General features: G+C 42.2%; 1 protein-coding gene across 7 annotated transcripts in view; it reads right to left on the bottom strand.

Moving 5' to 3' along the window:
* Nucleotides 1–26,514, bottom strand: part of ARMH3 (armadillo like helical domain containing 3) — a 105,534-nt gene that overhangs the window by 63,135 nt on the left and 15,885 nt on the right. For all 7 annotated transcript variants that reach the window (XR_005860638.1, XM_046943103.1, XM_015288786.4 and 4 more), the window contains 8 exons: nucleotides 26,340–26,415; nucleotides 23,444–23,537; nucleotides 20,543–20,644; nucleotides 17,482–17,540; nucleotides 16,115–16,180; nucleotides 14,994–15,063; nucleotides 13,504–13,564; nucleotides 10,583–10,671 (listed from right to left, as the gene is read on the bottom strand). Coding sequence is in view for 6 of the 7 variants with exons in the window: in XM_046943103.1 (XP_046799059.1) it covers nucleotides 10,583–10,671; nucleotides 13,504–13,564; nucleotides 14,994–15,063; nucleotides 16,115–16,180; nucleotides 17,482–17,540; nucleotides 20,543–20,644; nucleotides 23,444–23,537; nucleotides 26,340–26,415 (617 nt within the window). In the remaining variant the exon portion in view is untranslated. The remainder of the gene's footprint in view (nucleotides 1–10,582; nucleotides 10,672–13,503; nucleotides 13,565–14,993; nucleotides 15,064–16,114; nucleotides 16,181–17,481; nucleotides 17,541–20,542; nucleotides 20,645–23,443; nucleotides 23,538–26,339; nucleotides 26,416–26,514) is intronic.

The following is a 26,514-nucleotide window of genomic DNA, read 5'->3' as shown; positions in this document are numbered from 1 at the left end:
CCCTGCCACAATAAACTGCGTGTCCAACCTGCAGGCTGCCCTCTCACGCCAGCCAGGAAATTACCCGTGTTCGTTCCCAATGGAGCAGCAGTTCAGCTTCTCAGCCGCGCAGACAGACAGAACTGCAGCCCTTGCTTCAGCTCAGCCACATTATCCAAATTTGTGTCCTAGGATTTAACAGTGATGGATTTGAGCAAGAGATCTATTTCAACATGAACTGGAAAACAGGTGGGTTTTTTTGTTTGTTTGTTTGTTTTGGCAATGCTCTCAAGTACCTTTATCTAAAGAAACCCACCTTTGGCATCCCGTACCAGAATACGATACACTAATTCTCAAAATCCATAATTTTACACTGTAGCAGTGTCACCAGAACTTCTTCAGCATCAAAAGCTGCAGCAGGCTGTAACTAAACTAACCCAGCAGCAGCCAGTATTTGCATGCAAACTTGTGACCCTTCCTGAGGACGCTGGCTATGCTTCCCAGATCAGCAAGCAGAGAACGGGGCCTTGAACACCTATACATACAGCCTCAAAAGGATGCAGCTAAGCACACACAGCGGACACTTAAATTGGGCATGAAGCCATACGACTGGCTGAACATCATAGTGGTGTAACTCGTCCACATCATGTTTTAAGCAATTTTCCCTCCCAAGGATTACTATAGCCAAAGGATGAAAAATGAGATCATCAGCTTTTACAGATACTCTCCCAGCTTTTTAAACCGAAATGACTGCAGTGCAAAAGGTTCCTAGCTCCTCCGCCATGCAGCTGTTTGAGTACTGACATTTTTCCTTATCAGCTCTTGCGGCCAGTCTGTCTGCTGGGGATCGAGTGCTCCTGCTCAGTCATTTGCTGCCCTTCTGCAAGCCAATCCTCTGTAAGGAGGCTGCAGGCAAATGGCTTCTCTTCCCCCCTGCTAGGAAGAAGGCAGTTCTAGTTCTGGACAGATGCACTTCACTCTCTCCTTCCCCTACTCCTCCTCCCACAGCAGACTTCCCTTTTTTCCCCTTTAAGCCTTGTTTCAAACAGAAACAAATTCAGCTTTGGCATACCTGGGATTCACACAAAGTTTTTGTTCTCTTCAGCGTCTCAGTGTTCAGCATTTGGATCATGTGTAACGCAACAGGAGCGCAGGGACAGGTTAAGCAGAGAAAAAGGGAAGAAGAAGTAGCACCATCCCCTGAGAAAGTCAGTATGTAGCACAGACTCTGCCAAGAGCGGCAGAAGGCTCTGATGTGCTATTGCACAACAGAGCAGAAGAGAATAGCCCTGAGAAACACATCAATGAGATCTTAGATGGGTTGAGCACAGTATGGAAGCCTCTGTCGCTGCATCTGCTGTGCTCCCAGGTCAAAAATCTTCTAATGGTGCATATAATGGCCCTCAACAAAGGAACAAAGGAAGAAAAAGAAGATGTGAGGGCTTCCCAGAAGCTGCAGTGTAACATCAATTAATAGGTATCCTGTAACTCCACTAACATCCTCTAATTTCCTACCTTCAAAATCTTAGGGCACAGTAGGAAGAGCAGCGATTTTCCCATTCCCTCTGGAACTTACCATCATACTAGCAGTATATCTGATGTCCTGCTTTTAGCATTTCCACTTCCACATCCACATGGCACTGCAGGGGAGCTGATCATGACAACAGGCCAGAAGTTCCCTGCTACAGATCTGTCCCTTCACATCTATGCAGCCTGACATCATCGAGCCACCACGAGCCCCAGCTGCACCAGGGCAGAGCAAAGGCCCACCTGGGCACTGTGTTCTGTCCCAAACAGCAGCCAACACCAACTGCCTGCTGAAGAGCAGGAAGCCAACCAACATTTTCTCAACATATTCTTCCCGATTCCAAAACTCAGCACGACTCCCTTCACATCTTAGGGAAACTACAGCATACAGTATGGAAACACTCACACAACATGACAATACCATAACCATGGATGGGTGGCAGTCTCCTATTCTAGACTTGAAATTATTAAGAGCTAAGCCTGGACAATCATATCGTTTTCACTACGCTGTTACAAGGAACAAAAGAGACTCTGGAACAGAATAATCACCTGTAATAAATGCCATATCTGATGAGAAATTCAGAAGCAAAAGGCTCAAATTTGAAATACAGAGATGACCTGAGCATTAAGAGGGAGCAGATCTGGCCACGTTCAGCATGAGCAAACACTCAACGAACAGTGATCAAAACAAACTCAGCAGGAGATGAATATCTACAGATAGGGTCTGACAGAAAAGAACTAGAGGTAGTTTCCAAATAGAGCAGTAGGAAGAGGAAATGTGTCCAAGAAATAGCTACATCATTATTACAAACTAATGCAGCAGAATCCCCCCAGGCACAAACTACCCCAGCATCCCTGGACAAGTTAACCAATTACTCAGGGACAGCACTTGGAGCTGCCTGTCAATCAGGCAAAGCACTAGGAACAAGCTCGTTGCACTGATGCTGCAGTCCCCTCCCAGGAGAGCAGGGGAAGAGATACCTGCTCTGTCAGCACCGCTATGTAACATGCTTCAGCTCCTCTCCTTTGCTCTGATAACGAGGGAGCAACCTGCTCTGGGTTGAAACAATTTGCCTGGCTGGATGGCTCCTCTCCCTGCTGCCACTACAGGCACTGCCAAATCCATGCACCCAGCTGCCAAAGCTCTGTGGCAGCCAGCAGCCTGCTACTGGCACGTCCCCATTCCCCCATCACCACCACCTCTACAGCTGTTCCTCTTCTTCCTCTAACTGTCAAGGTATAGCAGGAAAACAGCCTTAATGAGAAACAGAAGCATGCCAGAGGGTTGGAGCACATGCTGGCATAACCCATGGCTCCCAGGATCAGGCGAGCAGGCCAATTCACTTCCAATCCTTTACTTTCTTTATATAGTTCCCACCCCTGGTACTCACTGTTCCAACCTAACTGCAGCCAATGGTGTAAAAATTGCAAGCTTAATGGAAATGCTGATTGCCGATGCCAGAGAAATGCTGCTTGATCCTAGCAAGCAGTAGCAGTGAAAATAAGTTTTCTAGATTCACCTAAGCTTTACCTTCACCTATTGTTACTCAGGTGAACAACGTGCCTTCTTCTTAAAAAGGTTATATATATAAAGGATATAATTAAAAAGCATACACTCACAACTCTCATTCCTCTTTAGAGGAAAGGGAAATCCTGAGCTTAACTCTATCCTGTCTGATAGAGTAGATTCACCCTTCATTCAAAAGCAGTCTTGAGAGTTAAGATTGTACACCTTCCCACAGGACCTAAAGCCAGAACCAATTCAGAAAGGAAAAAAAGCAGAAACATGAGTAAGGGCATAGAAAGACAGCAAGATAAGGGGCCCAGGAGTGCTGCTTCTTGAATACAAAAAGTTAGAAGGGTGAATGGGCTCAGAATAGTGCGTTCTGAGCACTGCAATCCCCCAGCGCAGAAGAAGAAATGGCTGCCAACAGCTACTTCTATCATCAGTAGTGATGCCTATCATCATGATTTCTATCATCAGTACTGATGACAGAACAGCTATGTTCTATCATCAGTAGCGTGATTATCTCATGGGAAACTGTCCTCTCTCTTACTAGGTCAGCGTGATCTGCAAGCTCTGAGGGATTCGCAAACAAATTCCTCAGTGTTAGCAACATGCAAGAAAATATAAATAATTTTTAAAGAAGAGTATTTTACAGCACAGAACAACACATTCTGATGAGATCTGCCAGGTATGACTAAAAGGTGTTTGATGGAGAATTCCTACCCTGATCACCCCAGGCAATCAATGGCAGCCATGTATCTGTGGATCCATGGCCATCAGCAACCGGAACCAAAACTCAGCACTGGTTATGTCGAAGTGCATTAAAACAAAGCAACAGCCATTACAGTTAAGGAACAGTACACTAAGAAATATGCAAGCAAAAGGAGATGCTTCCTAAAAATACCCAACACAGGGAATTTTGAATATTCTCTTTTACAAGAAAGCCACTCCATTTTTGCATTTCTCACACTATCTACCTTAGGAGATTTAGACTATTGTGTTTCATCAAACACGTCTATGCTCTTACCATAGAAGAGTTTTAGTTTGGGCTGAAAAAGGTAATGTGGAAAAGGTTAATAAGAAGGTGGCCAACCAGCAGAGAGTGACAGCACTTGTGGTCTTATGAACTTCACACATCAACTGCTTGTAAGCTTTGTAAGGTGGGACTGGAGTTTCCTTTGGGGCAACACAGAGAGCTACCAGGAGTAAAAATTAAAATAATAGTTTTTAAAAATCAATTAATATCAATCCGTAATATACACTGTAGCCAAAGACAAGATTTCTTTTATTTCCATCCTTTCCTAATTTCACTGAAGAAGCAAACAGGACTAATAGCTGCCCCCCTGTACCAGGCTTGAGCCAACACAGTACTTTGTGTCCAACCAAGTGTGAGAAAGGACAACACCACCACCTAATCCACAGCACGTAACAGTTACTGCCCTTAGTTTGTCTGAGCAGCTCTATTCTTCCATTGCTCCTGTGTTACTGTGTCATCCCTTCAGAAACCTTCCTAGAATCAACAAGCACAAATGCCTGTGAACCTGTCCTACTGCACAGTTGGTATTACGTATTTTCTTTTAATTTCAGAGAGAAGAAAGTAAAAAGAAGCATGCCAGTTACCTTTCTAAGGTAAGAATGAAGGGAGCTGCCAAAGGCAAGAAAAGGGCATTGTACATAAAGGACGTTAATCACAATTCTATTACTGCCTTACTGAGTCATTTAGAAACACATGCTAAGTCCAAAAACCTCCACTTAATCACTCCATTCATCAGAATACTAAAGGACATCACTCAGTAACACTTCCAATCTCATACATACTAGTAAGATCAATTAATAGCAGAGAGGGAAATAACATTCAACCTCTCTAACTGTACAAGCTCATTTGTACAAACCACACATTCATCAGCTCAGGTGCATAATACTGCTGCCATATGCAGCAGCACCCAACAAATGCTGCTTTTGCAGTCCCATAGCAAAGAATCTCAGCCCTTGGGATGTTAACATAAGAGCTACGAAATCCTGCCCACGTCCTTCTTGGCAGAGACAGAAGTCACAAAATGATGTTTTGCCTGTTTCAGCCACGCTGGTAAGAAAATGGCCTTTCTTCCTTTAAGCATGCAATAAGCATGCAAATTAAGAAGCACTGGGAAAAAAGGTGCCCAGGATACACACCTTAGCTAGACAGGTGCCCAGGATACACACCTTAGCTAGACAGTAGCTTTCATTCCTCAAGTTTCCCACATCAAAGCGAGGTCCCAGGATGACATCCAAATAAGAGAATAGGAAAATTTGAAGTTAAAAATGATGAATAGTTCTCTCTTTAGATCATCAGATTAGGTGATTTCTCATCTGAAGTTTCTATCCAGTAACACCTCCTAGCCTCCCCAGTCCTCCTGAGGAAACAGCAGAGACCTTTCATTCCTCCTACTACATCGGCTTCCCACTCTGACCCAGTTCTACCCATTCTCTCCAGCTTCCCACACTCAGGGCCTCCCAGCCCTCCTCAAAAGCAATCACCTCAAATTCTCCAGCCTCTCAGACCTACCACTCCTCTCATCCACCCAATCAGCTCAGAACTCTCATTCCTGTTGCAGCTGCTCAGCAGTTCTCCTTTAACCCACCTGGATCCTCTTCTTGCCTCTTCCCCTCCATTCCTGGTGCTCCCACTGAACTACTGCTATTTTCAGCAGCTCCAACTCTGGGAACTACAGGGGAAGGAGCCCATTCTTCCCACTTTGAGCCTCACTCCACGGGGTGGTACTCTCCCTTAAAAACTCAGCATCATCTTATACTCCTGAATGAGTTGAGGGATCCCAAATCTCCAGCAGGGTGTATATGCCTGGAGCTCCGTCACATGGAGGAGATGCAGCTTCAAAAGGTTGCACTGGCTTCCCACAGCCAAAAGGCATGGAGAAATGACTTGGTAAAGCACACACTAGGTAGTGTATGTTAACATACTAAGGTGATAAAACTCTAACATTTGTTCTATAGTTCTCTTTAGAGTTTACGAGCAGTAGAGGTAAGCCAGAAAGCATTTTTGCTGGAAGGTATTTGAAAGGTCAAGTCTCACGTAGTGATTTTTCTTTCCAAAACAGTACAGTTCACGTAGAACCATTTAACAAATAGGCCTTCTTTGCACTCACTGTAATTTCCTGCCATGAACGCATTTTACACTCAACACACAAACTCCTGTTCCTTCTGCCCTATCCCTACGCACGACCTTTATCAGTTACCTTTGAAGCTGCTTTAATTATTTCTTTATTTCTTCCTGAAGTCTTTAAGTCATTTTCTAACTGTCTGAACAGCTCTGTACCCTTTCATACTCTCACAGCAGCGCCTGATCAGACATTTCACCAGTGAACTAAACTCTCTGGTACACCAGGAGATGAATCCTGTCTCCACGAAAGTTGCAAGAAGACAACCTTTCCTTGCTAGGCAGCTGCTGCAGAATGACAGCAGGACTGGTGATAAAGGGGAGATGCAACAACATCTGATTTCCAGTGTGTTCAGCAACACAAATCAGAGTGCTGAAGCAGACTTCCTCAATAGCTGGAGAACCAGAAATGCCATAGTTAACAAACAGTGTTAGTAGTAAGTATTTGGTATTTCTGTTGCTGGAATACATTCCACAGAGGACATTTCACTTCTTTAGTATTCACCCCCTTAAATTTGAAAATATTATCTCTACCTTACAAATAGAGAAAGTGACGGAAAGTTCCAAGCAGTCCACACAAAGAATAAAAGCATATTTTGTTCAGTAGCATTGCAAAAGTTTACTCTGATAATCCCAAAATAAAAGTGGATAAATACCAACTTCTTGATGATGGCATTTGAAGCATCTTCATTTTAACAGTACATTCAGCATCTGTCAAAAATAACCAATCTATAAGACACTATAGCCTGTATATTACAATAATTTGGGAACTAAATTTCAGTGCTTTCTGTTGTGCCAAAACTCATTTTTAATCCAACTTTGTATTCAATCGCCCTAATAACTAGCTATTTCAGCATTATTCACTATTATATATATTTTCATGTGATATACTCTTGCCATTTTAAGTCTGTATTAGAACTGGTTCTCAGTTTCTTTGAACATGACTTTTACTTAAAGCAAACCATAGCAACTGCAAAGAAGTTACCTGTACCCTCTAAGCTCAGAGCAAATTGCTCAAGCGTTACTAATTTTGAGGTGGGAGAAATTGAAGAAATGAGGTATTTTTATATAAAAAGCTTAAATGACTCACGAAAATTCTTTTGGCATGCCTTATACGTGCTTGACAACAAAAACATATATAGCACCTTCCATCACCCAAGTGCTGTACATACTGGCTAGAAAAGAGTTCAACAACTAGAACTCAACCTCAACTCTATAACCAGCAAAATCAAACTCTTTTTCACACGACATAAGCAGTGCTCAAAAAAACATACTATAACATAGAATTTCTGAAAGTAGAGAGAGAGCTTCTTGTAACCAAGTAAAGTTTCCTCATTAGCACTATTAAGTACCTTACACTTGACATCCAGTAAATTAGTTGTTCTTTAAGTATCAGCTACTTGACATAACAGCCCTGCAAATTGCCCCACATGTCCACATGGGAATAGGGAAACACAGTCATATCCACGTATGGTTTCTGACCTGAGCCAAAATTTCATGTTAGTCACCAAGAAGAGTATACAGTCACAGAAGAAAAATCTGATAAAGCTCAAAAGGAAGAGCCATGTACCAACCACAGGTGACTGAATTGAAAACAATAAACTGCTCAAATGTTAAGTAGGAGCTAAGATCAGGAGTACTGCAGACTGCACAAGCAGTTGGGTATGTATGTGTCTTGAGTGATGCCACGCATGTGGCTCCACTGCTTTTCTCTGCACTCTTTGCAACTTAAATCAATAAAGGAAAGGCAGAAACTTTCCTGAAGTTCTGCTGGCCTTCCATACTGAAGGCAGAGCATCCACAAAGGAAGAGCCCGTATCTAGCACATGACACGAGTGGCTCTCCTTCATCAGAGAATAGCTAACATTAGAACCAGCAGTTGAGGAGAAGGCTCTATACATTGCTACTGCTTCCACCTACAAACTCTCAGTTCCTCCACACTCCAGACTACCATCTCATCCCACAGTATTCCCTTTGTCTTTTTCTCCCACTCAGTTTTCTGCATGAAACAACTCTCCTCACATGCCAGGTACAATTCTTTGCCTTCTTTTCAAGGCTTTCTTACACCCATTCCCTTCTCCTCCTCTGTTCCACTCAGCTATGCAGGGGACTTCCATTGCAATTGCTCACACTGCACAACAAGGGCTATGCTCTATCTGTCACATAGCTTGCCATTCAAGAAGACAAGCGTGGGCTTGAAGACCTGTAAAACACGCCTGATGGAGCAACTGAGATCTCAGACCTTACAGTGAGTGCATACATGTTCCCTTTCAGCTGTTCATCCAGCAGTGACAGCGAATCAGTCAGTCCAAAGCAGAAGCCTCAAGGTAAATATGCTCGCACATAGAAATGAGTGCATAAGTCTCTGTACTCTGTTTTGGCATTGTCTGACAGATTGATCAAGACTAGAAAAATATCCATTCTTCCACATCAAAGGCAGAAATGTCCTGGGGAATCAGTGAGCAGCCTTGACGGATCTCAGTAGGGATAAGAGTTAATTATGAAATATATCTCAAGACAGAGCTGGCAATTAGCATTTAGTCAGCCTCATACAGCACTCTAGAAATGTACACCTGGAGCAGCCAGGACATGCACTTTTACAGGGGCACACACCAGTGAATGCAAGACCTTTCCAGCCTGTATGAACCACCTAGCAGCTGCTGAAGAATCTCACTTCACTTCAACACCTTGTAAGAGAAGAATTTGAAACACTTACTGTAACTTACTTCTGTATGAGAGGATCTCCCAGAGCACACAGAAATCTATACTAAGTGTGGAGCTCTTCAGCTACATCAGCTGTGCAGACATCCTTAGTCTTTCAGTGAAACTTGATCAATCAGAGCTTTTTATATGACTACTTTGCTTTCTAAGCATGTGCAGTCCCTAACATTTCCAAGGCACTATGCAAACACCTACAGCTAATTAGAGACTGTCAACAAGAACATCCCTGTATACTGAATTTTAGTGTTTTGCAAGGACTTTTCTTTTACTCCCTAAAACAGGGAAATTCAAGGTTAGAAAGATGCCACAGGGTGTACTCTCCGAACTCTGGAAGAGTACCTCCAAGGAGAAAACCTTATTTTTGAGACACCTACAATGCCAGTGTGTATGACAGATCCAGCTCACCCTGGGCAAATAGGAATGGATCCAGTTTGCTGGTAACTGCTCAGAAGATGCGGCACACACAGTTAGATGCATTTTCTATTCACAGCATACATCTACATTGTACAGGCTCTTCCCCTGAAATAGCACTATGCCTCAACCATGCCTCTAGGGGCTCCGTTCTGAAGAAAGCTACAGAAAAGAAATCACTAATCCCTTAATTAGGGGCACCCACTTCACCTTCTACGCGAACAATTCAGGAAGCCTGAATGGGCCACATGTCACGTAAGGCAAAAATTTAATAACTGAACCTGACTCAGATTGTTGGTTTATTTCTCTGTACCTACACTCAGCTATGCAAAGCTACTGAAGGGAAGTACTTAGTGTTAATTAAGAACGGCTTCAGAAGCCACTCATCACCACCTTTTCAAAAGTCATCCCCTCTCAAATTTCTGATAGGAGCTGCATTACACCAGCAAGTTGGTGATCCTAAATCTCAAGCACAACTCTGGGAAAACACTGTTAGGATCACATTCCCTTCAATTTTCATAACCCTCTTGTTTAAGCCACAACAGCTTGGGGATTAACTGTACTTTCCTATCTGAGCTACTTCAGTGCTCACAAGGTTAGAAGAGGAGCACGCACCATAACCGCTGAAGAGTCTGTTACATCTAATGATCCATTCTGCCACCGTCTTCCACAGACCTCCCACACAATGACCGCATCATAAAACAGTCCTACAACACAGCAGGAAGAAGTCAAACCTCTTAAGACTCTCTTAAGGGACGCCAGTGGCATAAACCACACTGTCATCAATGCAAAGGTTAGAGTTGAACACCCCTCTTCCTTCCTACTGACATTTCCAGGTTGCTCTCATCAGCAGGAGTCATACACACAATTCTATGTACATCCACTTCCTACAGTGGAAAGGAAAAGTAGTGTCCACCACCATTTTACTAAAAGCCTGCCTCCTTTCTACTCCCAAGGAACTGACAGAAACACTACTGCATAAAACATTACTTCATTTCTCCAATCAGGTGAAGAGGGACTCAAGTAATGAAGAATAAAGACACTCGGATGCCATGGTGATCATGGCCAGACAAGAAAGTAAATTAGCTACCATTATGATAATGACCTGGCTTTCTAGAAGAGGTAATTTGCATGTAGCAACCAAGCAGTAAAATAAAGATGATTTAACAGAATTGATGCTTGCTGCCTGCCTTAACCTTACAGTCATAGAATAAGCAGCCATGGCCACCAAAAAGACAGGTTCTTTATATTTCACTGTCTCTGCAGATGCAGGTGCAAAGTACCTGACCAGAGCTCCCTCCAGGTGTAATGAAGCCTCACTCTGCATTTCTTCTGGTAACAAAGCAGCTTGTGCACAATCTGAATACATCGTCTGGAAAAAAAAGAGGGCAAAGGATTAACTGCATTGTATTTCCCAGCAATTTTACATCAAACCTGGAAACATCGCAGAAATCAGCAGCAGCAGGGAAGCAGACAAACAAAAACCCCAACAAAGGAGGATGGGGCTCATGGTTTTGGGCTCCAGAAGTGAAGCAACATCCATAAGGATGAAGCAGATTAGACCATAGAAAGAAGGCTGCACACCAGTTCAAGCTCAACGTGATTAGGCTGACTACAGATGCAAGATTGCTGTTTGCATTTAAATAATACTTTCCACTCTTTGTTGACCTTACCTGAGGACCTCACAAGCTCTACAAAAGGAGTTACCTAACTTGCAGGCTTCCTACGTATGAGGTACTGCTAGCAGATTTTGGAAAATCCAGGCATGATGGAGCTTTTTGGCTTCTTTGGCCCAGCTGACAAGGCTAAAGGAACTTACACAGTGAAACTAAAACTGCAAGGCTTTCGGTTTGACTGAATGAGGAATGCAGTTCAATTATATTAAAAAAAATTACTTCAAGCTTAAGTATGAACTTAGGAATGGGCGAGCAACACACCTACAAGGTCTGAAATCTCTCAACATAGAGCTACATACTCGTGAAGTCTCCAGATCCTACAGGCCTCTATAGAATAGTGTTTATATAAGCTCTTAGGTATGCAATCACACTCCAAAACCAAATGAGAACTAAATGTACAATATAGCGAGTAAAATCACTAGCACTTACCACCATTAAGGACAAGATAGAAAATATATTCAAATTTGAGTTTGTTAGACCAACCTACTTTAGCTACTGATGTTTAGAAAAAGAGAAGGAAGAGTTCATATGAGAAAATTTCCTCTTTTTTTCCCCTTAAATTCTTATTTCTCAAAAACATCTCATTAATATGAACATCTCCCTGAAAAGACACTACAGAGACACTAAATGTCAGACAAACACAGAAATCAAATTAAAAGTCTTTGCATAGTAGCTGTTCAAGACGAGGTGAAGAGTTCAAAACAAAGCTTTAAAAAGCCTTAATAATATACAAATGGTATATGCTCATCTTCTCAGATGAACCCAAAAATATGACGATGGGTTCAGGACTGAAATTCCTAACTTCAGAGGAATGAAGGTAAAATCATTCATGATAGCTGAGCATCACATTAAATGCTGTATTAGAAATTGGATTCTCATCAATTCAACCAAGAAAAGAAAGTAGAAACACTGTGATAGCACAGACAGCTATCTCAAACAGCAACAGCTCTGCAGAGACAGCTACTTCTTCTGATGTTACTGGCTTTCCACCTATGTACCTGCCTGGCTTTAAGACCAGAACCAGCCTTTTCGAAGGAACTATTTAAGGCAATGACCAGCAGGAACTGCGCAAACACTGAAACATTTATCTGTAATTACAACAGAGTTACTGCAAAATACTCTGCAGACGTATTTCAGCACTGATACCTACTGGCTGTACACAGTGGCATATAGATTTCTGGGTGAAAGCAAGGCATGGAAAAAAAGGGATGAGGAAGGGCATAGCAGCACTAGCACCCCTGCCTAAGGGGCCAGTGCACCAGCTAAGTCTCTACAGACTCCCAAACCACACTTCTTTAGTGTGGAAGTTGCATCCATTCTGGTAGGGTGTCCTTGTTTATTCAGCTTTACACTAATGATTCATAATATATGTGACAGATGAAATAACACCTCTAGTCAAAGAAACCTGGATTTATCTTTTAAATATTAATATATGTTCTCCATTGAGCAGCTTCATATTCACCTTTAAAGTGGAATGCAGACAAGTACGACACTATTTGTGCATTCAGAACACCCACTTTCTCTGCAATAACAGTGTCTGGTATGGGATGGTTTCAGACAGAAATGTAGTGTAAGGACTGCACAAACACGCCAAAAGGAATGGATACAGATGTCTACTGATGGCTGCTACAGCTCATTATATTCACTCTCAAAGGGTTTCTAGATGTGACCTTACCTTTGAGCCCAAATATTTCACATCTTTCTTATGAAATCTCAATGCACTACCTATCTACAATTAATTCTGTTATTGCCATTACAACTACATTTCTCGCAAATGTGAAATTGAACTACATAACCCCTGCAAAGGCCCTGCAGTTCTGGGGTTATCTGAACAAAATTGGAACATGCTGAGAAGTCACCTTCAGGGAGAACAGCCCAACTATCTGTATCGCTTCTACAGAATACAGTGCCGTTCAAGTCTGAGGGAAATTCAGTACTCTATGAACAGTCAGAACAAAGCCAACGATCTGCCCAAATCCTGTTGCAGCCCTTCAGGCCAAAGCAGAACAAAGCATTCTAAGAGCCAAGTGGGACACAGCGAGTGCCCTGTCCTCCTCTTCTTTTCCCCCACTGTTAAGTCTTACCCTGACAGTCTAGCAAGCTATTTCAGGCTTAAACCTCTTTTCCACTCTCCACATTGCCTGCCCGGCTTCACATCAATCATCTTTTTTTTTTTCTCCCCCAAAAAACTGTCTTTTCAGTTTCTAGACCAAAACTCAGCTTCTGGGAAGCGGGGATTCTTGCAATGAGTGCATATTATGAAGCTTCTTTCAGATGGAAAAGCTCTTTGTATTTGATCAAGTAGATTAGGAAATCAGCCTGAAAGGTGGAAATTCATTTTGCTTTCAATTTTCCTGGCACACAGAGCATTTCAGAAGTAGAAAAAGTTGCTGGAAGAGTTCATGAAAAGCCATCCTGCTCCCCACCACCCACGAAATGTTATTTCAGCCAGAAGACTGTTACATGACTGGAATTCCACCCAAATTCAAACTTCAAATGAAACCAGGAGACATCCTACAGACACTTACATGTAGAGATCCATAGGAAATTCTTTCATCATGTGTGTCACAATGAACTCCACCATCAAATCTGATGGAAAAGAAAATGATAAAGTAAGTAATGAGCTAGCCATGGTTAAATTCGAGTAGGCAGTGAGGAAACTCAAACAATCCCTACCAACCTTCCTAGCAACCAGTGCTCCTGCTTAGAAGAAACACATTTTAATTTTTCTTTTGATGAAGGAGAACTAGACATCCTCTGGAATTAAAAAGTATACTGAAAACTTAGGGCATGTTTTCCACCAGCACGGGTCAAATGAAGAATGCACCATGAATCCTGATGCTTGGAGTTGCTCTCATATTTCAAGCCCTGTTACTAGTGGAAAAGTCCTTTGAGAAGCACGTTTTAGAAAATTACTCTCATCAGAAATAACACACAACAAAGAGGTTTACTTTCAGAGAAGATGTTACAGAGAATACCTTTTTATCATCAAAATAAATTCTGAAGCAAGTACATCAGCCTGGTCTTAACACAGACTACAGTTCCACTTAAGGCTCGTTCAGCAAATAAACAAAAAAAATGCCTCTTTAGGTTATCCCACTGTGAGTAAAGAACTCAAAAATACAATTGAAAGAGAGGAATTACTACAGTTCTGCCAATAAACGCTAATCAAAGATGTGTGTGTTATCACTTCAGCATAAAAGGCTTAAGCTGTGCCACTGGTAACAACTAAGAGACGTAACCTCAAAGGGTCCTAACAGCCCAGAAATATGACTGAATAGTGACAAAAAATAAGCCCAGGGCAAAAGTACATGGTATCTGGGAAGTCTAGAAAGATTCATTCCCTATTTGTTCCAGTGTGCCTTCAACAAACATGAAAATGCTTTTGAAAATGCTGGACTCCAAGACTGCTTCCATTTCATCAAGCTTAAAAGCCAGTCTCCATCCATCTCTGTATCCATTTATACTATTGGCCTCCATGGCAATGAGTCTCACAGTTTAATCATGCGCTGTGTGAAAAGCTTTCAGCTGTGCCTCCATCCACCAGCAAAACCAATCCTTGATACTGACAACTCGATTGTGTTTTTTTTTCCCCTCAGAAAAGGCTAAACGCCCAGCAAGCCTTCCTCAACAAGCATTTGTCTTCTCCATAGGTTTGCTCTCATTTCATCATCTAGATGGTACTTGTGACCAGCTGTCACTACAATCACTTAAAACTCTGCATTTATTAATCATCTGCCCTCCCTACTGTTCCATATTCAGGTGAAAGGGGCCAACAGGCTTCTGCAAAACTTACTGCAAATGTATGCAGGATTTCTTACTACAGAGAGGCAATCTTGGATTTAATTTCTCAGTGAGGCAGCCAGGTAGAGAGATGGACCGTCCATTGCTGGAGATCTCCTTACTTAACTACCTTATTTTTAAGTCCATCCACCCCTTCTCTTAATCCACACATCTGTTTCTGCTGCAGAACAAAAAGATCATTCAGGAAGCACGCGGGCACTCCAACAGTACTCACCGAGCACTGCACACACCAGCGGGCGACAGGGCAAGTTCTTGTCTGCTGCTTTCTTCCTATGCCTCATCGGCTTCAAACACACAAAGATGAAAAGAAGTCAGAATAAGCCTGACGTGACATTCTGTGTATTATTGCATTTTTCATGCAAATACCACCATCAGCACAGATTCCCTTTGTCTTTTTCTCCGACTGCTATCTCACTTACATTAGTTCTGAAGGCCACAGCTGAAGCAAAATAATTTTGCTTGCTTTTCAGTGCACTGACCACCAGGTTTTTGTTACTCTAGGTGTGTAACTACAGGGCACTGTTATATCACAGAACAAAGAACATCACATAGCAATTCCTTTCCCTTGGAAACCTATCGATTTGCTCCTGACTCAGAAGCCTGATCTGCATTCTTAATAGCACATGCAGTATCAAATGGCTTTGGCTTTGATTGTAGTAAATCAGCAGGGCTAACTGGGCAGCAAATTTGCTGTAAAGTGAGAAAGACTAGCACCCTCACACTATGGTTATTTCTGCCTTGGATTAGTAACACTTTGAAACACTGTTCCAGTGTCAGATGAGGTGGCAATCACCTGCACCATAAAAACAGAATATATTAAGTCAGGAGGAACACTCAGTTACCCCTAACTACAAAGCTTCATGAGCTAGATAAGGACATTTCCTCCACAGATACCTACAGGAAAAACATATGGAAAATATATTTTCCTCTTTGAAGCTGAATCCCCCACCCTCAGAGAAAGCATAAGCCAAATCAGTGCAACTCCAACTGGCTATTAACATATCACTTGAGGACTAATAGGCTTGCTGAAGGTTAGGGCAGAACATTCTCTCTGTCACTGATTTCCTCAGAGATCTCATAGTACACAGCTCCTGTCCAGCTACACAGGTCTCTGAATTCACAACAGTGCAACCAGCTCTTTATCCTTTGAAGGAGTGAGACATTCTGGGAGTGATTTTGAAACCATCCTCCAACTGCTGCATTTCTGACAGCACTTCCACATGCCTTAGCAATCTAGGTTAGATATATGTGACATAGTTTTCAGCATACAGGGACTTGAATCCCATGTTCTCATCCCAAAGAGAAAAAGCAAAGCATCTGCAGGAAAAGACTCACCATCCTGTGCAGGTTTACTCGAAAATTCATGTTGTCATCATGGAGAAAAGCATTAGCATATTGATCCTATGGAAAAGAAGAAAAGAAACAAAAAAGGAAAGAGGGATGAATAAAAAGCTACCTGCCCACAAACTTCCACTTGCCTCTCAAACCACACGTGTTCCAGTGCAGAGCTCCCAATAAGTAGCTATAATGCTGAAAACACCCTCGAAACCTCCTCTTATTCCCAGCTATGCCTCCAGTCCCACAAAGGTAAAACCTTCCCAATCTCAACTCCATGTCACACTCTGCACTATTTGCTGTTTTGTTCAAGATCTATTTTCCATTCTATTTCTTTGCTCATCAAAACTGTAGACTGTACACACCACAGCATCAAGATTTTAACAAGTGCTATATAATGCACACAAGTCCCTGTAACTTTGTGGATAAAGGTTTCTATTGGTTTTTTGATGGAGCCATCATGCCAGAAGTCCCTGCACTTACGTACTAGCAAGTAGGTTGATCAGCTGTCCCACCCCTCAGGCAAAATTTGTTTCAAGCCCAGCTACAAATCAAACTACTACTCCAGGCAATGCACAGCCAGGTTAGGTATTAAATATACTCTCTAATATCAAAGCTAAAGCATGCCCCTGATAGATAGAAACAGCATTTCTTATATTATCTATGCACCCACCTGAAAAAGGCACTTGAGTGCCAAAATCAATTATAAATATCAGGAATGCATATGACTGCACCCTGAAGAAACACTACTTCAGAATTCTCATGCTGTCTATCATTATTGCTGCTTTTTACGCTTTGCTCAGAATGAAAGGTCTTTACCTGCAAGCAAGCAAAATGCAAATGCCCCACAAACTCAATCACCATTCAGGACAAGCCATTAGCCAGGCCATTACTGTCTGTTTCCCATGAGACTGGAGAACCTTCACCAGGACTGCTGACACAGACTGCTGGTCATCTTGTCCTACTGCCAGCTTTCCTACCATTCTATAACTGCAACACTCCTTCAGACTTATAAAATCCTTCTCAGGCAGATAGGATACAGTACTGCCTATGCTTACCACAAACACCACACAGATGAAAGACATTCACACATTACTCATCCAAAAGTACTCAATAGTTAAGTGAGGCAGGTTTAGGTTCACTGTTTTCTCTCTTTGTCCCTGTGAGTTGGCTAAAGGTGATCCAAGTTTTAAGTATATTTTAATAGTATTGTATTGAGTATATCAGCAAAACCTTCTGTGCCTGAGGGTCTCATTAGTAACAGCCACTGTAGATCTTCAGCTCCCAGTGAACAGGAGGCAGGGGATGTGCATGCAGACAGGGCCCTGAAACACACCATATGCTGAAGTGTCTCCCAAGAAACCTACCTCTGCTATGCATGTCAGGATAATCAGACACAGCTTGCCACTGTGAAGTCGGTGCTCATCTGCAAAGAAGCAAAAACAATTCCTGCATGAGCCACAGAAGCCTGGCAATGCTGAAGAATGAGAAAGCTTTTGCAATAGGAGAGTTTCAATACTATTTCCTCCATGATAGCTAATAGTGTAGCTACTCCCCACTGGGCACTCACCCTCCAGCCTGGACACTAAACACCATGAAGTTTCCCCCACAAAGTGTCTACCAGTAGTCAAGTTTCTGATTTGAATCTCCATCACCACTTTAATATCAATGAGACTTCTTTCTCATTCAGTTTTACTTTCACAGATATTCTATATAGTGGTGTTAATCACTGCCTGCCCACCACAGTGGAGATGTACTTTTTTCCTCCCTGAGATAAGATGGAAAGACATCAATTTTGCTGTAGGATATAAAACAAGCCAAGTTTTGGTAGAGGCACAGCACAGCAGAACAAGCATGTTGAGGGTTCACACCCTGAGCTTTAACCCCATGTTTGCCCTATAGAAAGCCATGAATGAATGATGTCTGCAAAGACTAAGCATTTTAAGCCAAAGGAGTCCCACCCTGGTCATGTCCTGCAACCAGCAACTGAACTATGCTGATTTCATCTTGCTACACTGAGTAAGAGGAGAGGAATTCTGGAACTGGAGAGTTAAAAATCTCTCCTATGTCCCTTTATCTCAGCTTAAATGCCTAAGTGAAAAGTTCTCTACCCTAGCAAAGCAGGAAAAATGGCTTCAAAGAACTGTGATACACTGGAGCCTTGTTATTTTCCTACCATAAGGCCTCACTGTATATTTCCGTAGGTGCTGCTAACACTTCTCTCTGGGGATCGTGCTGTAAAGGCTCCTGTTCCACACTAAGTACTCTGCCTTCAGCCAACATGTTGTGAAGATCATGCCATCTTCAGCAGTTATGGGGCAAGCATGCAGGCAGTTACTCGCACAGATGCTCTGTACCTTCACAGCACTCTTCATTAAAGGAACAAAGCAGACCACTTCCCGCAGGGAGATGTATCAGTATGAACCCTATTTTACAGATGGGGAGAAAAAAAAGCAACACAGAGCTTTTGTTTCTCCCAAGGCAGCTGCCTCTGACTGGCACAAGAGAGAAATAGAGAGGAGGATCTAGCAGAACGCTGTCTATTAAATTATGCTCTCTGGGATAGGACTGGAACAACTGCCTCGTCCTGGCAGTCGAACAAACCAGTCTCCTCTCCGTTCCCACCTGTCTCAAGACAGAGAGAAAATAAAGTTCTCCTTTCCCTCCCTTGCTACTATACTGTTGTCAAATGCTTTCTTCTACCCAAGAAGAAAAGTTAGGCAGAACCCAATATATCCTTACTAGAATTAATAGGCAGCGGTTTGGAAGGCACACTTCGTATGATGGATCAGGAGAACTACTGATACAAACTGCCATCTGTCACAGAGGCAAGGAGATTGTCTATCAGCCACACAACCTTCAGATGTTTCACATACTTGCACCAAGGTAAAGAAAGAAGCATCATGTCCTGTCTTATACAAGAATAAACTCATCTTTAGTTGGCTCGTTTAGCACAGAACCTCTGTCAGATTTCATTCCACCTGAAACTAATCTAGTCTGGCAGTTCCTGAGGACCAGTGCATATTTCCCATACTACAGTGACTAGTAAGTGCAACAGTTAAATTTAAAAACATAACATTGTTCCATAGACTTGGATCAGCAAGAGAAGCCCTGAAATAAGCAAATGGGAAAGACTAGAGAGCTGGTACACCCTCCTCACGCATACAAGCTATAAAGAATGACTGAAGAGAGATTGAAGTTGTTGAGTTTAAAGACAAAAGCAAGAGGAAACATGAAAGTAGACTTCAAATACACAACGGTTGTCACAAAGAAGAAAGAAATTATCCGTTCTCAATATCCATCTTGGGGAAGATAAGCAGTAATTAATTTAAATCACACTGAATACCTTAGGATGCACATGAAGCTTTTTCACAACAAGGGTAGTTAAACACTTAAATAGGTAGTCTAAAAATGATGTTCCTCTATCAGTATCTCATTCAACCTGTTAGCAACAGCTCAGAAAAAATACTGTTAGACCTGATTCTGCCTTGGTTTTGAAGGACATGCTAAATAATGCCATGATGTACTTTTTAGTCCTAATTTCAATTATTCACCTTTTCCTCAGACAGTTTGCATATTGAACAAGAACGAGACTGCCAGAAACAACTTTCCTGCAAGTTTGTGCATGAGAAAACTCTCCTACACAGCGTGTCCTTCTTTTACAAACATTCATCACATTCAATAATCAATGTATCATAACCCTACAGAAGCCTCCCTCCTTTTGTTCAGCTATTATGTCTAACTTAAAGCAGTGTAGGTTGGCAATGGGTTGAAATACAGCAAAAAGATCACTTGTTATGTTCATGCTGTGGTCCTGCCCTACAATCACTGAGCACAAGAGGTGCCTCGGGTACCTGAACATCACCAAGCTTCAGCTCCAGCAACATGAAATGAGCCCCACTCCAAAGCGATCAGAAGAAACAAGAGGCACAGTATGGGAATGTATCTCATCAAGCAAATGATTGTCAGTACGGTGAAGATCACTGCTGCCACACTTATAAAGATGTGCCTGTTTGACCAGCAAGTACTAAAGGACAAAGGCAATATTCCCTTCCAATGCTGAGCTTTGCCTCATGTGTCAGACTAAACATTCTTTAAAATATCATTATCCAGAGCACGATTTCCCCTCTCTGGGGGAGGGTTTCAAATCAGATATGTTGACAACTCCTGCACAGGGAAAGGCTTGGTTATTACTTACTGTTATTATTACTACATTCTTCCCATAGTTGACTTCTCTTTTGCTTGTATTCAGTCTCTCCTAGTCTTACATAACTGTTATCTCACAATAAGAAATCATTTCTTTTCCTCAGAAGGTGGAACCTTCAGTCATCCAAAAGGACTGCAGTTGGCTTCTATTTCTGGAGATGTGTTCCTATGCCCTCCCCATTTCGAGAAACACTGCTTGCTACATCAACAGAATTTATTTACCTTTTGTGTCCTGCATCACAATGGAGCTGTACTTCAAGAAGGTTATCAGCAAGTTGCTAGTTTGTACATCAGCATCCAAAGGTAGCTCTGCAGAGCTTATAACTGGAACAAAACAGATAAGACACACTTACCCTCCACAAACACAAAAGAGAAGTATGCAGACAACAAAGTCACAGGCTCATAAGTCTGGGACAGAATCAACTTATCTATAGGGTCACCTGAGTTCTTCACCCTGATACAAGATCACCCAGCAAAGACTTTGTTTTGAAGACTGGTACCACCCCAAAGATCATTTCTCCTGCCCTAAGGGTAGGATGGGGTGCTCTGCAAAGCGATATCCTTCTCTGTCCTTCTCTGCCCACTTCAGGAGAGACAAACCTGCTACTTCAGCACTCATCAATTTTCCTAACCTAGAGAGCTCAAGATATTCTCACCAATACCTAATTAGGTCCCATATGTAATTCTACATAAGAGAAAAGGGTTTGGTTTAACACTGCATTTTACAATTCAAGATGTAAACCTCGTAACCCTGGAATGACGTAAGTAAGGTTAGTTACCCCTGGAACTGAAGGATGTGCAGGCACAGGAGGATGCAGGGGGTGAACCGACAGTAAAATGCAGGATTCTTAGAACTGAGCACTGAGAGACCCACTGCACAGTAAATAAAGGTTCTCATGGAGCTCAGGGTTACACAATCCCCTTGAATACAAAATTGTAGCCCTTGGAAACAACAGGCCAAATAGATCAATGTAACCTTGTTGTTCAAATCACATCAAAGAAATGATAATGGAGCTTTTAGCTTCCCAGGGCTGCACATCCCCAAGCAGGAGCTCTTTCAGTCCATTCAATCCTGAAACTGCAGCACAACTGACATGTGGCTAGCATGGCCAGTTTGTTGGCAAAGTCCAAGCAATGGCACTGGAAACTCTTTAACCCCCAACGTTGTGAATAGCTCAAGGAACTAACTAAAAGACTGGGAAAAAATGTATTTATATCTCCAGCATGTCCTTCCGGAGCTGTTACAATGAACGCAATGAATGAATATTTAACAACAGTAAGCAAAGTGACATTTAGATAACTATGGTGACAGGCACACTTGATTTACATATTATGGATTAACACTTTCAAGAAAAAGTCTCATTTAAAGAAAAGAGGGAATCACTCTGAAGATCACATCACCGCCTACCCCGGTTCACGGCACAGACACTGCATTTTTTACCCAAATACTCTGAAACTTTAAAAGGCTCTAATTCACATTAAAGGCTAACAACCATAGAAATTTCAACCCAGAATATGAACTCATTTTTAATTCCAGTCAGCATTAAAAAGTGCCTGAAACTCACAGACGGATTTCTACACGTTGCTGAAACTTGGAAATAATTCAACCAAGCTTTTATTTTTTCAAATGCATGAAAAAGAAGAAAGCAATCTTTGCATTCCGAAGTCAAAATGCCTCTTCCTAACTCTTGGCCACAGGCAAGTTTTAAAGCTGAGTTGCAAGACATGAGAAAATGAGGAAAATACTGCCATACCTTTAAAATAACAGCAGTACTACAGAAGCACCACTCAAACATAACTAAGCTAAGGTCAACAAAAAGCAAAAATAATAATAATAATCACAGTGTAGGGATCATCAAGGTGACAGCCAATACAAATAAAGAATGCTTCCCGAGGTCATTCCTGCACGCTAAGATCAATTCCAGTCCTTAAACCTAGTAACCCCGCATACAGAAGGAAGCCTCGAGCTCCTTAACATCACTGCCTCTGCTGAAAGCAGGATGGAGTTTTTGCTTTGCTTTTGTTTTTTTGGTAAATAAATTAAAAATAAATAAATAAAAAGGAGAGAGAAAATGAGCAAGCTGTAGATGTGGTTAAGCATCAATTCTTTCAGTTGTATAATACAGCGTGGGTGGGGATACATTTGCAATGAACATGTTGAACACAAGCCCACAAAATGCCCGTCTCTCCACATTTTATGTTACACAAAACGTGGAGCACACAAGCACAGGGAGACTTGAGACATAGGGAGCTTTTTAACTGAAGCTTTTGATATCCATGGTAACCAGACAGAACTCATCCACGAGGAGGATCATCCTTAACTAGGATATCAAATGACCCGAATAGCTGATATGACTAAGTGACCCAGGCTGCCTGGTCCCTGAAACATTTCCAAATTGTGCTCTATTCAAAGTGACTCTATTCTTTCACTGAATTCTTTCTTCAGATCTATGCCATTAAAGTAAGTGCCCATTTGATTTCTTCTCTTAAACTGGACTGCAACCATCCATGACAAACCAGAAGGGCTTTATTTTCAATTATTTTAAAGTACATTGATTTGGGCACATAACATCTCATTTAGAAGAAAGATCTCAGCACATGCAGTCATTTACAAACCCTAAGAGACGAAAGACAACGAGAGGGAGGAATACCTCAACTCTCAGGCTGGATTCAAATCCCAGTTAATTCAAAGCTGGGGACAAGTGCATTAATGGCAAACAGGAATCCACTGCGACTCTCTGTAAATCTGCTCCAATGACAAATAACCCCAAGCAGAGAACCCAACACCAGAAATAGTCAAAAGCAAAAGCCTATGTAGAATAACTAACAGGCTGGATGCACCTTCACGCAGATACTGGGACAATGCTGTTTTCAGAAGGAACATTAGCACAACCTCATTAAGAAATACACAAGGCAAAAGAGAAACTACACTAAACATCTTTCAAACAATTAAAATCATGCCAAATACTATTTCTTGCTTGTGTTCAGTAGGGCAGATCTCCGCAGGAAGAGAACACCAGGTTACATCTGCACCAGACAGACCTCATTAGTTGCTATCTTCAGGAAGTGCTTCGCCAGCTATTTGTTAATTGTTCATCCCCAGGAGATCATTACATTCCTTACCATCCGAAGAAGGTGGGGTGGTTCCAAGCGGAGTGACAGGCGTTGTTGGAATTGGACTTGCTGGTGTTGTCATCAGCCCCATTTCAGGATGGCTCTAACAGAAAACACAAATCCCAAACATACACAGGTTAATAGCTTCCCTGTGGGTAAGTCACGTGGATCACTGCTTGTACCGTTCCACACTCTCACACAACAGACACGTCTTCACTGAAACCTCAGGAAACTTTAATCTCTCCTCAGAAGAAGAATGCTATGCTTTACAACCTTGGACATCTACAATTAAACCGTAAATCAATTAATTTACTCAGCAAAACATACAAGCATATCAAAAAGCAGTGGCTGTCCCCAGCAGACAGACAACGTGCCTTTCTCCAGCACAGAAGGGGAAAAGGCATGCAGAAGCCTACACTGTTTACAGCTTCTCATCACCCCAAAGCCAACCCAAGGGCGTGCATCTGAAGTCTTCCTCTACAATCCTTTTATTTCTCTTCCTAAAAGCAAATTCTTCTACCCCTTGCCCTCCACCTGCTCATATTCAGAGATGATGACAATTTATTTCCCTGTCTCTCCCTGTAAAGCTCAGACACCGGAGGAAAAGACTGCATAACATAAAGAACACTACCATTATTGATCCTCTCTGCTTCCAGCAGTCACTTACTCAGCCCATTTCATCTCTGCTAATAGTTGCCTGCCTAATTACTGCTTTGACTTTACCCTTTGTAAGCTCCCAGATCCATCCAAACTGGTGAGATGGTAGGCAATCTGCCATGCTATTTTAAGTCTGCCTGCCAAGCAGAGTGTCCATTTCATAGGGCAAGTTTTACATAAATGTATCATCTGCCTTAATACATCATCACAATTTCAAAAAGGAAAGGGATACAGAACTACCAGTTTGATGTTAGTTCTTTCTTCACAAGTGGATAGCCTCCACACTTTCCTTGGATAGGACTGCAGCTATAAATACGTGCATTTTATGGGAAGCACAGACATACTACACGAGTTAAAGACAATTTTAAATTATTACATGTACTAATCGAAAATTTAAAATACAATTTCCCATTGAAAATCTTACGTAAAACAGGTTTGCTTTCATCTATTTTGCTATGGTGTTTACCTTCCCTTTCCCAAACATTAACTGTCAGTTAAGAGATAATAGTGCCACCTAGCAGCAAAAACTGAGGACTAACAAGCTGGTAAACACAAAAACAATTAACACTTCAGGCATCATCACAGCTGTACCTCAGCTCTTCCTATGAGCTCTCATGGGAGCAGGTAGTCATTCACACAGTCCCTGTTTCAGCAATGGACACAAATGAGAGCTTTCATCAGCTTTCATGAAGTTTCTCAAAAGACAGCATGCCCTACCTTGACCTCTCTTAAAAGAGGGATTACAGGCAATTCACCCGAGAACAACATTAGAACCAAACTTCAGTCAGGTCCACTAAACAGTGGCTGCTTCAGCTACCACTTTCACAAATAACTAGCTTATTTTTTCATTATTAATGCAAGAGCTTTTACGCCAGCTGCTTTTTTTCCATTCTCTTCTTATCCCTCTTCTCCCTCAGGGATAACTTGGCCACACAAAGGCCTGAATTGGTATTACACAGCTAGAAGCAGAAGTCTCTTAGAGGCAGCTGGAATGAACAGCCTGCAAAAAGCAGAGAACTTGAGCAAATTAACCAGCCCCAGAACAGGAGCTTTCTTCAGAGGTCGTAGATCTGCCTATCGGTCTTCTGCCATCAACACCGCTGCCAGGAGCTCCCCAGAGGCCCACTCCCTCCTTTGTGCCACGTGTCTAGCTGGTGGTATATTACACAGAGTCACAGAATCACAGGGGGTGGAAGAGACTTCAAGAGATCGAGTCCAACCCCCCTGCTAAAGCAGGTTCCCTACAATAGGCCACATAAGTAGGCATCCAGACGGGTCTTGAATATCTCCACAGAAGGAGACTCCACAGCCTCTCTGGGCAGCCTGTTCCAGTGCTCCATCAGCCTTACCTTAAAACTCTTCTGCATGTATTGCTGCACTCTGATGAGCTGAAGTAGCTGGGGAAAGGCCTTAACTGTTTTAATGTTGGTTTTTTTTTTCTCCACAGATTACTAGCAGTACTTGCAAAAACCAAAATTACCATACTAAACTGTAATGCCTTCTCAAACTCATCAAGCCATTCCTCCAGCCAGCCACAACACCATCATCAGATCAGACAGACTCAGTATCTCTCCCTTGTGGTGACTGTCTTTACAAACTCATATGCTGATTAAAAATAGCATCCAGAGGTCTGCATTCAGAGGTACAGGGCAGCCCATTGCTTCTCAGAACGCTGCTATAGCTCTGCTTCTTCACCATGAAAAGCACAAGAAGTGCTCTGTTCTGACAGCAGCCATTGATTGGTTCCTAAGTGAGGGATACCTACGCAAACAACAACATGTGGTATGTGCACATCCAGACAGAACAATTCATCCAGCTTGGAGCTGGATCATCTTCTTTCCCTCATCTCTAATTTATCATGGGTACAAATTGCTCTGATAGCTGCAGCACTCTTACTGCTATAGTCAACTCACTGCATCCTCCTGATGGCAGTATCATAAAAACACAGAAAGAACTCCATGCAACCCTTCCATTCAGTGGGAAAAATGGCTCCTAGCACAAGCTGTGCCCTCAGAACTTTCAGCATCTCCCGGCAAGGCAGGAAGCATTTCCTAGAAGTCAAATAAATCAGTCCCTGGTTTGCTTTTCATCTTTTGTGCCCACCTACATCTGTGAAAAGCACCCAGAGGGGAAAAAAAAAAAAAAGAAAAAACCCCAAACTTATCTTTTCACCAATTTAATTACTGACTTTTTAATTTCAAAAGACATCCAGTATAAAGAAAAAGGCAAACATAGGACTGAAACTCACTTGTGCCAGAACTGTAATGAAGTTTCGGTTTAAGTGGACAGCTTCATAGAGGGCCAGAAGGATTGCTTCATTAGTTCTGTGGAAAGGACGCAGACAAGAGCACGGTTAATTAAGGGCTAACTCCAGATGAGAATCCTGAGAGCAAAGCTTCTGAAAGAATATTTTTTTCCCAACC

Source organism: Gallus gallus, chromosome 6, assembly GCF_016699485.2.
Source record: "Gallus gallus isolate bGalGal1 chromosome 6, bGalGal1.mat.broiler.GRCg7b, whole genome shotgun sequence".
Classification (NCBI taxonomy): Eukaryota; Metazoa; Chordata; class Aves; order Galliformes; family Phasianidae; genus Gallus; species Gallus gallus.
The sequence above is the reverse complement of the archived record's forward strand: the minus strand, read 5'-3'. Positions and strand labels throughout refer to the sequence as shown.